General features: G+C 38.2%; 2 protein-coding genes across 4 annotated transcripts in view; both read right to left on the bottom strand.

Moving 5' to 3' along the window:
• Positions 1 to 11,814, bottom strand: part of LOC101046877 (CD302 antigen) — a 180,980-nt gene extending 169,166 nt beyond the window's left edge. Inside the window, exon 1 of the mRNA XM_074399622.1 lies at positions 11,736 to 11,814. Within this exon, the coding sequence (XP_074255723.1) occupies positions 11,736 to 11,751 (16 nt within the window). The 5' untranslated portion in view covers positions 11,752 to 11,814. The remainder of the gene's footprint in view (positions 1 to 11,735) is intronic.
• The window catches only part of PLA2R1 (phospholipase A2 receptor 1), a 127,645-nt gene continuing 125,289 nt past the window's right edge, over positions 11,478 to 13,833 (bottom strand). For all 3 annotated transcript variants that reach the window (XM_003921943.4, XM_010329811.3, XM_074399623.1), the window contains exons 29-30: positions 12,107 to 12,139; positions 11,478 to 11,979 (exon numbers count right to left, since the gene is read on the bottom strand). In XM_003921943.4, coding sequence (XP_003921992.3) covers positions 11,774 to 11,979; positions 12,107 to 12,139 — 239 coding nt within the window. In that variant the 3' untranslated portion in view covers positions 11,478 to 11,773. The remainder of the gene's footprint in view (positions 11,980 to 12,106; positions 12,140 to 13,833) is intronic.

The raw sequence follows: 13,833 nt of genomic DNA, 5'->3' as shown, positions 1-13,833 counted from the left end.
GATCAGCCAAGCTACCTGTGAAATAAGGTCATCCAGGCTGCTCCACCCATGGGTTCCTTCATATTCTTAGCATCAGTTGGTTGTGTTTGTTCCCAAATCCATTAATGCCAATTGTACTAGATATTGTAACTTTATAGTTTAATTATAAAACATAAAATAGGGCCAGGTGCAATGGTTCATGCCTATAATCCCAGCACCTTACCAGGGTGAGGAGGGAGGACTGCTTGAGGCCAGGAGTTTGAGACCAGCCTGGGCATAGTGAGACCCCTGTCTCTAAATAAAGTTTTTTTTAAAAAATAATAACCTGGGCATGGTGGTGTGTGCCTGAAGGCCCAGCTACTCAGGAGGCTTGCCAGAGTCCAGGAGTTTGACATTGCAGTGAGCTATTATTGAGCAAGACAACTACAAATTATATAAATTCAGGGCTTGCACTCAAATTGGTCTACAGCTATCTTTATTTTTGAGACAGGCTCTCACTCTGTCACTCAGGCTGGAGTGCAGTGGTGCAATCGCAGCTCACTGCAGTCTCGATCTCCCCAGGCTCAGCATCCTCCCACCTCAGCCTCCCAAGTACCCTGTACTGCAGGCATGCACCAGCACACTCTGCTAACTTTTTTAGATTTTTTTTTTTTGCAGAGACAGGGTTTCATTTTCACTTACTAAAAACTGGAAATTGTGAACAACACCTTACAGATATGCTTTAGGCATAAAACCAGCAGGAAGGAATATTAAAAGGAATGACATTGTCCCCACACCAAAAGATTAGTGGATAAATGTATGTTTATGTCTTCTAATAGAAAAGAAAATGTTTGAACTAATGTTAAAACTATTCTTATGATTCCTTCCTTTAACCTTTTTGATTTCCTGACCAAATAAATCAGATAAGAGTGATTCAAATGTAAATATGAGTAATGACAATAACATGATAATTATAATGGCTACCATCCATGAAACTACATTTTGTAACAAATATAGATTATTATTTAAGTGTAACATCAACTTTACTTATTAATATGCCATTACAGATTATCTTCTAAAGCAATGCATAAGCAAGTAGGCCTTCTTGCTCAATATTTCTCTTTTCTTCCTTCACTTCGCTTGGGACATTTAGTAAGTTGCAGCAGCAACCGCAGGGAATTTCTACCTTGAGCACCAGTTTCACCAAACTCTCTGGTCCTTCCCTGTGGCCAGGAGGCTCTGCTTGGGTCAGATGCACCCTTTGTTAGGTAGTGTGCAGAGACTGGTTTTCTTTTGCACCTTTAGGTGTCATCTGGAGTAAAAGAGAAGGAAACAATTCCTTGTCTGATCAGAGGAGCCCTTGCTTGAGGACTGCCAATGCCAGTGGCTTGGGTGAACACTACATCTAATAACACGTGCTCTGTCTTGAACAAGTTTATCCTCAGCCTCCACAGAACCACATTTTGGACCAGGAACTCCAAAGCCCTTGGTGACTCACTGAGGCAACATTTCTTGTTATGTTTCCACTCCTCCCAATTTCTTTCTGTGAGTTTTTCCTTGTTCTGCCTTCAGGTTCTTTATCTCTCCCTCCCTCTAGTTCTGACGTCCACAGGGGCAAGAACCCACTGCTTCCTAAACCTAGGAGTTGGGTTTCCAGTTCCTACCATGCTCTATATTCTAAGAAGGTAAAGAGTAAAGTTTAAATAATCTCTTAGAAGTAGGGACTCAAGGAGCTCAAGTTAATTTACAAACCACTGTGTGGAGACAATAAAGCCACAATTTCAGGATTGGGGAGGGGCAGAAATAAACATCAAAAATGGTCCTTTAACAATTTGCTGTATTATATTAGAAATGTTTATTGAAAAAATGTCTGGGAATATATAACTCAAATCTAATATACATAAGAGAATGGGAGAAATGGAAACACATTTTTTATTAATCTTGAAAAATCAATTTCCATTAATAAATAAAAGCACAGGAAACAAATTGAAAACAGCATAGATCAGGATGTCTTTTTTTGAAGAAAAAAGATGGTGTTGCTGTTCATAATTACAAGAAATGGATGATAATATTTTAAATGGGTTAACTTTGGTCCATCATGCTTACTTCATGATGTGCAGAAAACAGCACTTGAATGATTTTTTTCCCTTAATTTGTTCTAAATTACAGCAAAGTGCTCTGCAAGAAAGAAGTGCTTGTGTTAATTAACTCTGAGTAAAGAAGGTCACCGGTATACATTGGGCTCATTTTGTGGTCTTAGTTATTGGCATTCTTCTGTAATTAGAATTCATCATTAGGTATTATAGGCACATATGGATTTTCACTTTTTTAAATCCAGAATTTCAGATTTAGGCACATTTAAAAATTTTTCTCTAAAAATATTCTGACCTCAAGCTAAAAACTTGCTTTCTAACTCAAAAAATATTAAAGAAAGCTGTTTTTTCTAACATTTCCTACAATTTAATACATATTGTTTGTTAAGCCCTTCTCTACTTCTGACAGAATTAATCAGCCCCCCTCCCTTTTTCTCTGATTCTTTTCCTCTTGATATTATTTATGTCACATTGTATTGTACTTATTATTTACATATTTCTCTCCCCTGAGACTGAGTTCTATGAGGGAAGAGATGGGGAGTTATCAGTATTTATAGCCTCAGAGTACAGGACACTTTCTGGGCCACAGTAGGATCTAAATAAATGTTTACTGATCAGAATTGCTTATTAATATATTTTAAGTGCTGCCCATATACGTTAACATAACAGTGCTTGCTAAGATACGTTAAAGTATGTAAGACTTCCCCATTTAGGTTTTCACTTTCTAAATCAAAGGTTGGCAAACTTCCTGCAAAGGTCCGGAAAGTGAATATTTTAGGCTTTGCAGGCCATTTGATCTCTGTTGCAACCACTCAGCTCTGTCATGGAAGCGTGAAAGCAGTCATGCACAATATGTGAGTGAATGGGGATGGCAGTTTCAAGATGGGCTGCAGGCTAGATTTGGCCCTGCCAACCCCTGCTCTCAATCCTCGAAAGGTGGGGAAAGAGGGATTAAATACTTCAACCATGTATCTTGATAATCCCTAAAAAATTTCTTGTAAATGTTGGCAATAAGAATTCTGATGTACATGCCATTTTGGAAATGTCTCCCAATTTTTCTTCTCTAAGAATGGAATGGAAACAAAGTGAGTTTTTCCCTGCCATACCCTATTAATACTAAGGCATAAGGTTGTAGGGTATAAGCAGGAGTATGAGAATTAGAAGTGCTGATGAGACAGGGAAGTGACACAAAAGAAAACTGCAGAGAAAAGAGAGCAGCAGATGGAAGCCAGCGTGGCCTGCAGCAAGACGTGTCTGGGCCCTAATGCTAAAGCGGATGGTGTGTTAGGTAGGCTGGAGACACACAGGGTTTTGCCCTGCTTATCATCTGAGACAGGAGAGAAAAAATGTCACAGAGCAGCAGTCCTCAAACTTTTTGGCTTACATATAAATTTAGAATTGTGAAAGAAGGCATATTGACAGCCAACATTTTTTATAATTAGGACGCAATTTTCAGAATATTATTACTAATGATGTTTAAAAATAAAAGTGCCTTGCCACCATTTTAATATATGCAATGTAACCTAATATCATAGCAAAATGTTAACTTTTTTATATTGAAACGATTTTAGGTTTATAGAAAAATTGCCAGCTTAGTCCAGAAAGTTCCTGTACAGCCTCCCTTGGCTTCTTCTAATGGTACATCTCATAAAACCTGTGGTACAACCATCAAAACAAAGAAATGGATACTGGCACAATACTATTAATTAAACTATACACTTCACTTTCCCATTTCCCCATAATGTCCATTTTCTGTTCCAGGATCCAATTTAGTATTTCACCTTGCATGTAGTTATTATGTCTTTTTAGTGTCCTTCAATTCTTGACATTTCGTCAATCTTTCCTTATCTTTCATGACCCGGACATTTTTGAAGTGATTATTTATTTTGTGGAATGTCCCTCAACTTGGATTTGTCTAATGTTTTTTCATAATTAAATTTAGATTATGCATATTGGGAAGGATACCAAAGAAGTCATGTGATCTTCTCAATGTGTCATAACAGGGGGTACATGATGCTGATATGGCTTATTACTGCTTCTGTTAACCTTGATCCCTTGATTAAAGAAGTTTCTCTAATGTAAAGTTATTACTTTCCCTTTGTATTTAGTGATTATCTTGGGGGAAATACTCTAAGGTTATGCAAATATTGTTCTTCTTCAAACATTTACCCATTAACTTTAGCACCAATTGGTATAGATCTTGCCAACAACAATTATTACTGTTATATTTTCCTAATAGAGATTTTTGTTTCTTCCATCTCTTCTACATTCATTAATTGTAATTCTACTGTAGAGAATAACTGTTACTTCTCTCCTTTTCATTCATTCATTTATTCATTCATTCACTCATTCAATTGTTTACATCAGTATGGACATTCATTCATTCATTCATTCAATCATTTGTATCAGTATGGATACATGGATTAGAACCCATACAATAAATATCCAGTAAATATGGATAATTATGGATATTTATTGTATGGGTTATAATCAAGTATTATAATTTTTTTTTGCTCCAGTTGTTCCCACTTTTCCATTGGGGAGCTCCTTCAGGTTGTCCCTGTACCCTTCGGATATGCCCCATCTTTTTGTGAGCACCTCCTTATTTTTTGCCATCACAAGATATTCCAGTTTCATGTTGTATTTTTCTACCATAGACCTGGAATCAGCCACTTTCTCAAGAAGCCTAAGTTCCTTTGACTGGAGACACTACAACAATTTGAATTCTATCATAATCTATTTTAAAATAGAAATACACACAAATAACCTCTTCAGCAGTCAGAGATATTACTTTCTTTCAATCTTGTAATTCCATTCCAACTCCCCCACAGAATTTTATCCTAATGAAATATACTTTTATTTGTGAAACATTTTATTCATTACCTTGTCATATTTTGCTGCAGTAAAAATATGTATATAAATTATTTTTTAAGAAGTCTCTGTGAACATAGGCTCTGTATTATACATTTTCTTCTATATTGAGTTGTCATTTCAATTACTATGTTAGTATGCAATTGATCAGAACAAGATAAATATGGTACAGAGATTATCTAAAATAAGATGAGTATATGTCAGACTAAAATGATAGCAAATGGATCTCTTAATGAAATGGATGTATCATAGATAAAAATTAATTAGTATTAATTAAAAATTGCTAGTATGCATCAAGGTTTAGCATTAATTCTGTTCTCTTTTTTTTATATGTATATATGCTGAGAAACTCTAGTAGAGATTGCTAGTGCTAACTGTAGTCAGTTATCCTCTCCTTCCTGAGCACACAAAGCAAAAGCCTTCCTGGACTTCCTTTCAGTTAGGTCAGGTCATGTGACTCACTCCAGCCAATGACAGGCCAGTGGAAGTGCCACGTGTTGCTTCCTAAACCCGAGAATTTAACAGATCTCTAGTGCCATAGCAGCATTGGAAGCTCCATGATCTTCAGGTAGGACACAGCTTGAATCTGTGAGTTACTGCTTGGAGGCAAGTGTCCTGATCATAACAGGCCAAGAAATTAACTTCTGAGTTTTGTTTTTAATCATTAATATTACAGGGGTTGTTTCCACAACATACTCTAACCTATCCTGCCTAACATGTAAACTTTGTTCATATAAATAAGTAGATGAGAATAAAAGAAGGTTTGTTATAACAATATCCATTACTTGAATTCCTTTCTCATAGGTGCCAAAAAACAGTGATTCTACATTAAAAATTACTTTTTATCATCTATCAACTAGCTGCTTGGTTATGTCCTCCTTCAGTTTTCCTTAAAACAAAGAACTGGAAACATGCTGTTTGCAAAATGATTTGTTACCCAGTCATTAGAATGACTCATGTCAATTTCCTAGAAGTAAAACTAAAAGGTTTTACTAAGACTTTTTAAATAACTGTTCATTATGCCTATTACTCTTTCACGTACAGGCACTGTGCTTTACCTGATATACAAATGAAGGCAGGGAAAAGTAAAATATTAATTCATTATAGTTTGGTCAATACTATTTTTCTATTAAAATGTCTTTATCATATTACAAGCTTCAATCAGAACACGAGAGGAGCAGATTTAGTTCATTAAATTAATACAAAATGTTCACCATAAAACTTAATTGGTAAAGTCAATCCTTGTTGTCAAACCAATGAGCCAAATTAAAAAAAATGTTCAGAAAAGTTCTGATTTCATTTTTCAGTTCAAATAACCTTGTTAATACTCATGCTCACAACTCACATGGAAATCTAAGATAAATCAAGTCTTGGGACTTTCTTCTGGATAACATAAGATGTTAGGTTCTTAGCAACACGCTCTTCACTTTCACTCTGTAGCATGTTCTTTGACAATAGTCAGGGAATAGATGAGATAAATCTTCCTAATGAAGTTAGTTAGCACTCCAGCTGTTTCAAGGTACAATACATATTAATTCAGAATATGGACATGGGGCAAAGTAACTGATTTCTAAGTCATTACTTCAACTTTAACAGAAAAATGTCCTAACGCAGAGAAAGATATGAGGATCTACATAATGAGTTTATGGTTTCTTTATTAAAAGAAGCTTCACTGACATTAATATTTTGAATATTTTTCTTTGGAGCCATGGAGGATTTCCCATAGTAAGATCTGAAATGAAAGCCATTTCTTTTTCTTTTTAAAAGTAGAAAAAGGCATTTGTGTAGAAAGAGGTGGGAAAGAAGAACCAGGAGTGCTCTCAGGCAAATCAGCTTTAAGAAAAAATATACATGAAGATTCTGGGAATTAAGTTTCTTAAAATACACATGCTCCTGTATTCCTTATGTTGGGGAACCAGCCCAGACACAACCTAAGAAGTAAGGAGGGTTGGTGGAGACAAAGACATTAAGAGACAAAAGTAAGAGTGCATAAAGGTGGGCTCCCAGGGGGCCATCGCACGTAGGAGGATAGGAAGGCCCCGAGCACTGGAGACCTACACTGTTTACTGAGTGTTTAAACAAAGAAGCATGTGCTCAGGGATGTCGGGGGTGAAAAGGAAGTGAAGCATCAAGCAGATGATCTATAGCTGTGGTGGTTTGGCATTTCCTTGGGAGGTATAGAGCATGCTCTACTTTAGCTACACTGAGTAAACAGAGGAAAAGGCTGCAGCTAGAGCCAGCAAGTCTGGTCTAATTCTGGTGCTTCAAAGAGGTCTTCCTTGCTTTGAGCACAGAGCATGGTCTTGCAGTAACTCCCATCCTGTGCCAGATAAGCAGACTATGCGTCAGCCTTTCTCTCAACACCTTACGCATGTGTCCCCAGTTTGAAGACCGTTGACTTAGAGGATGTATTTCAACAGCCTGTGGAAGCTCCATAAAGATGGTCTCAAGTTAACATCCTCTTGTCAGCTGCAGATTGGAAGCCCATGGAGGACTCCAGGCCTTAGGAGACAGAGGGCTGGCTATATAGGAGGAGCATGGACCCATGAATGACTGAATAGAGCAAAGTCCTCTTGCCAGCCTACACAGGTGTGGGTGAGAAATAAATATTTGCTGTGTTAAGCTCCCAAGACTGTGGGATTATTCAGTATGGCATTTTGCCTCCTTGTACTAAAAGAGTAGCTGATGGTGGCCAATAGGATCTCACCACTGCAGGGATGAAGTGACTGCCTTGTAGCCAAGAACTGCAGTGTCCAGATGGGAATTCAACAGGAGACACAGCCAATTCTTGAGAGATAAGACAGCACCAGGGACAGCCAGAACGAAGCCAAATCGAAGAGAACAGACTACAGATTAAAGCAACTACAGACTTCACAGCAGATGCCAGCAGAATTCCCAGGAGTGAGGCCAGACAGCTATTCTCCGTGGACACCAGATAACATACAACCAGAGTCAGTTACCACCTTCTGCCCTCAACACTACCAGGACACAAGTTCTCATATATCCAACCACCACTTAGCGAAGAGTAAAGAAACTCCAAAAGACAATGTTTAAATAAACATTCAGTTTAACCTTATCCTTAGTAAGGAGCAGACCCTTCAAGAGAAGAAATATTTAACCTGAAAGAAGACTGTTGTGACTGTAAGAGCCCAAGACACTGTTAATTGGAAAAACCCAAGACTTTCCATTACCCAGAGTCTATAAAGATGTTCAGGTTAGTCAAAGAAAAATGGACTTTTGGAGGGGCATATTAACTATGTGTGAATTTGTGATCCTGCTACTCTTTTGGCATAAATGTAAGGAGTACAGTGTAATTTTGTTACATAAATACATTATGTAGTGGTAAAGTCTGGGCTTTTAGTGTAACCATCACCCAGATAGTATATAATATACCCATTACCTGCTACTTTTTTTTCTTTTCATCTTATAGCTATAAAATCTAGTTCAGATTAAAAATACATGTGAGGCCGGGCGTGGTGGCTCACGCCTGTAATCCCAGCACTTTGGGAGGCCAAGGTGGGCAGATAATGAGGTCAGGAGATCAAGAGCATCCTAGCCAACATGGTGAAATTCTGTCTCTACTAAAAATACAAAAATTAGCTGGGCATGGTGGCATGTGCCTATAATGCCAGCTATTTGGGAAGCTGAGACAGGAAACTTGCTTGAACCAGGGAGTTGAAGGTTGCAATGAGCTGAGATCGTGCCACTGCACTTCAGTCTGGCAGCAGAGGGAGGCTGTCTCGAAACAACAATAACAACAACATACATGTGAAAAGAAGTTTCAAAAAATGCATATATATGAATATAGCCGAATACATCAGTACTATTTCTGCAACTTCAGTAATAGCAAGAAGTGTGGGATCTGTCCATGGGTCCAGATTCTCTGGAGATGTTGTTCAATACTAAACATCAAAGTATGGAGCATTGACAAGCAATACAGTTTTGTTCTGCAAAATCACTTTCCTAATGGCGTATTTTGTTAAATTATTATATGTGACTATATACCTTGACTGGAAGGCTGCTTGATTAGCAGGTTTTACCAAGTCCATTGAAGAGAACAGAACTTTAATTCCACTCAAAAGATTGTTAAATGGGGCTTATATATCATGTGGTGAGTTCAAGCCAATTATTCTTTTGAGTAATAAATATGCAACTGCCACATAAGATAACATCTTTTAAAAAATGAAGTCCCAATACTTTAAAAAAATTATGGAGGTAGATTCTCCCAGTGTTTAAACACTTATAGCAGTAGGAAAGAGCGGCTTTTGGAAGCTGGATTCACTGTTGCAGGCCACAAGGATTCCATTGTTAGTGGTATGCTCTTCAAATTCGATTTCTGATGATGGTGGTTTGCCTCTTAGAAATTCATTCATACTTTCTCTCAGAGCTCCCCCTTGTGACTAGTGGCCCCAGGTTTGGGGCAGCTGGTTGTAACAATTATAATGCACTCTTTAAGGAGGCCCTGAGAGACCCCCAGCTTCCCTCTATCATGGAACCTTACTTCATTTTCATAACCACTCGCTATTTTTTGCATATGCATTTCTTTACTGAGGTACTGTCAGTTTTCCCTCATTAGAAAATAAATGCCATTGAAAGATAGACCTCACCCCAACTTGCTCACCTTAGCACCTCTGTTTCTAGAATGTTACTTTTTATGAGTTGGGGGTCTCATTCAATTGCCCAGGCTGGAGGGCAGTGGCATGACCACAGCTCACTGCAGCCTCCAACTCCTGGGCTCAGGTGATCCTCTTCCCTCAGCCTCCCAAGTAGCTGGGACTACAGGTGCATGCCATCATGCCCAGCACACTTTTTTCTTAATAGAATTCAATAAGCAGTTTTGTAATGAGTAAATTTTTGGATATTGATTATGAAGCTGTTTTCTTTATAAGAAATTAACAAAGAAAAATAAGATCTGGAATTTTTTATTTACAGACAGTATTATAATCATTATTTACCATCTATACTAACTAGACCAGGGGTCCCCAAACTTTTTACACAGGGGACCAGTTCACTGTCCCTCAGACCGTTGGAGGGCCAGACTATGCAAGGTGTGACACCCTTCACAGCCAGTGCTGCTGCCTCCACTATCCCAGACAGCGGCATACAGTGTGACAGGCCCAGCACCGCCTCCAGTGCTGTATACAGGGATGGCGGTGATCAGCCTGTGACACTGTGTATACAGCGTCCTGGACATCTGCAGCAGCGGTGGGCCTCTTCTGTGGGAAGCCCACTGCTGCATGTTTCCCCTATTATAAGACACCTCCTAAAAATAAGACAGCCCCTGTCTTTTGGGGGTAAAATTAACATAAGACAGGGTCTTATAATAGGGGAAACATGGTGTGTAGTAATGTGGGGGGAGACTTTTGGGCAAAGGTAGGTCATAGGGGCCATTATGTTGTTGTACGTTTGGGGCAGTATGGGGGCCATTGTACTGTGTAGTAATGGTTATAGTGCTTTGCCTTTCTTCCTACTTCTGCTGTTAGTTCCCACTGCTTCCAGTGATGTGGGGCGCCCCAGCCGCAGACCAGATGTGCGTCATATGACACGCTTCCGGAGCCGTGACGCATGCGTCCCGCGTCACCGGAAGTAGTACAGTATGTGAGCGATGCCGCGCTTTGCGGTGCCACCATATACAGTACTCCAGGAGCACAGGATGCAGATGCTCCTGACCACCAATGAAAGAGGTGCCCTTTCCTGAAGTGCGGCGGGGGCCGGATAAATGGCCTCAGGGGGCCGCATGTGGCCCGCAGGCCGTAGTTTCGGGACCCCTGAACTAGACATATAAAAGGAGATGGTTACCATAAAATAGTTTATTAATTAGAACACCTAAACTCATTTACATAGTAGAGATATCTAGATTACTAATTTATTTAGTACTTCTCAACAATCCTCTATTTGGTTCTAATGAGACTATCATTCAGATCTTCAGCTCTTCTCCTTTAAATCCAAGTTACATTTTATATCTTCCAGTTGTTAAGGGTATTATATATTATTTCATATCTGTAGTTTTTCAGAAAGTCCATGAGTTTTAACAGTAAAACTGTTACAAAATTTCAATATATTACTTTAAGCTTATCTATAAGACATTTAAAAATATCCAACTAAATCATCATTTAGTAATTGAAGTTTTAAGGCCACATTTTAGTTATACGGTTGTTTATAAAAGTGTACTGCTAATGAAGGTCTTTGCCATTTAAGGAAGGTGTTTTTCTTTCTCCTTTAGCGTGAGACGTTAGACCTAATAAAAGTGAATGTCATTTTAAATATCAGTTGAGAGCCCAGAATCTGTGACCCTTAAGCAGAGAAATTAGTATTTTCCAAACTCCTGCTATTAAAAGTGAATTCAAACGAAACAACTAAGAATCCTCTCAGAAGCCCTTTCCTTTTCCTGTCATATACAAGATTAACTTTTTTTTTTTTTTTTTTTTTTGCTTCTTTCTGTATTTCTTAATGCAATGAGTGTGGGTAAATGTCTGAATAGATACCAGATTGTTTTAAAAATTCTCCCAAATTTTAGAAGAGACACATTAATGCAAAAACTGCTATTCATATTGGTTTAAGAGTTTTCAATAGGGAGTTTCTTTTAATAGTTCTTGTCTTTCTGAATAATAACCAATGCATAATTTCCTCCTTTTTAAGAATGGATCACAGTTTAGAGAAATGAATAAATCAAAACCCATCTGATTTGGTTAAAATTCAAAACCAGTAATCACTTCAAGAATAATTAAAATAGTGACCCAATTCACATTCTAATGGCATCTGGGCTGTAAAGGGAAAGGCAGGTTAGACTCCTGTTTAGTCTTCTTTACTCACCCAGTGGCTGTGGCATTCTCTGACCTCATTATTATTGTTCACTTCTCAAGATCAGGAATGAGAATATTTTCTTCTAAATGTACTGTACTAAAGTTGGTTGCAGGATAGTAAGGATTCCGAAACCCTGCAAGTCTTCTGAAAAAGCCGCCATTCTGCTTGTATATGCAGATGGAAAGTGTGACAATGGCTAGAATGACTAGCAGTGTCAGTACTACCGCAAGAGGAATTATGCTGTGACTTGGTCCTGAAAGGAGATTTTTTTAAAAAAGGAAAACTTCAGTGATGATGAAGTAATATAGATACTGTCATACAGTTGCTTTCTATCTTATGTCTAAGAAAAATCAGAATGTTCTGTATGGTTTCAAACGTACCTTTTTCTGGCTGTTCCTCTGCAGTGCGAATATCTGAAACCAAATACAAAAATTAAAATGAGTTTTTAAAAATTCAGCAAAAATGCCATTGCTTACAGCAGGTGTCAGCAAACTATGGCCCATAGATCAAACTTGGTCACCTGTTTTTATAAAAAATGTTTTACTGGAACTTAGCCACACTCATTCATTGATGTATTGCTATAGCTGCTTTCGTGCTACAATGGCGTGTGACAGAGACCATATGGCTCCCAAAGCCTAAAATGTTTACTAGCCGGCCCTTTACAAAAAAATGTTTGTTGAGCCTTGATTTACTGTAATCATCGTTATCAGTGCTCACAAACACACACTTTTTTTTTTTTTTTTTTAAGCCAAGAACTTTCCATTCAGTCTCAGCACTGCTGCAATAAATCTAGAGTAAAATATAGGTCCTGCATACAAGAACTCACAGTTTTGTTGGGATCTTATATGGCGTTTGTTCAGCAATGATAATCTGCCTGCCTCTGTGTAAGGATTTTAAAATTAGCATCTTCTCACCTTTGTGATCTCATATATCTTGGGGAATGAGCAACAGCTTCTCCATCCAAAAAGTTGGAGTTTTAAAACTTTCTACTGTAAAAACACATCTTTTAAGTAGATGTTACATCAAAATGTGAACTGTTATTTTTGATCTAGATAAAGATCTAGAGAAAGATACAGAGGATGAACTAGAGGAAGATGAATAAATGGGTTTGTGAGTAAAAGAAGTGCCTTGATGTCCTACTGATGCTCATTCACTCTGATAGACATGAAAAAGAAAGAATCAACACTGTTACCAATAGCAAAACCATATTTTTAAAAAACAGGCTTTTTGTTTTTTTGTTTTTTTTTTTTGAGATGGTCTCATTCTGTTGCCTAGACTGGAGTGCAATGGTGCAATCTTGGCTCACTGCAACCTCTGCCCTCTGGGTTTAAGCTTCTCTTGCCTCAGCCTCCCTAGTATCTGGGATTACAGGTGTGCACTATCATGCCCAGATAATTTTTGTAATTTTAGTAGAGGTGGGGTTTTGCCATGTTGGCCAGACTGGTCTCGAACTCCTGACATCAACTGATCTGCCTGCCTCTGCCTCCCAAAGTGCTGAGATTAAAGGAGTGAGCCACCGTGTCCAGCCCAGACTTGTTCTTGTAATATAAAAAGACTACCATATAGTGTTGCACTGAACTGTTGAAAACATGTATTATTGTGTTTTTATGAAGATACTTCTTTTAAATTGATGTATATCAGATGTACAAATTTTTAGGATACAAGTGATAATTGAATACAGTCATACAATTTGTATAGTGTACTTGGGATAACCATCACTTTAAAGATACATCTTTCAGAAAGACTGTTAAGAGTGTTTGTCCTTAGGATAGAAGCAGTGGGCAGCATGAAAGGAGCACTTAGGAAACTGGGAGTTTTCTCTGCAGTCCTTGATGTATCCTCGGTTTGGACAGGCACTTTTCCCATCTGCAAAATGGGGGTATTTTAATTGCTCCACTACCTTGGAAAGCTGTTGCAAAGGATAAAACAGGTGTTATCTGCATTACAGGAAGCTTTCAAGTCCTGTAAGCCATGAGGTGTTTTTGATATTTAAAAGCTAGTGATAATTTGGGCACACTATTTATTAGGCTTAGCCATGCTTTTCACACAGAGTTAAGACTCACACTGTGGGGGTTTCAAACACTGGTGCCCACACCTGCAGTGTTTT

Source organism: Saimiri boliviensis, chromosome 5 (assembly GCF_048565385.1).
Source record: "Saimiri boliviensis isolate mSaiBol1 chromosome 5, mSaiBol1.pri, whole genome shotgun sequence".
NCBI classification, from domain to species: Eukaryota; Metazoa; Chordata; class Mammalia; order Primates; family Cebidae; genus Saimiri; species Saimiri boliviensis.
The sequence above is the reverse complement of the archived record's forward strand: the minus strand, read 5'-3'. Positions and strand labels throughout refer to the sequence as shown.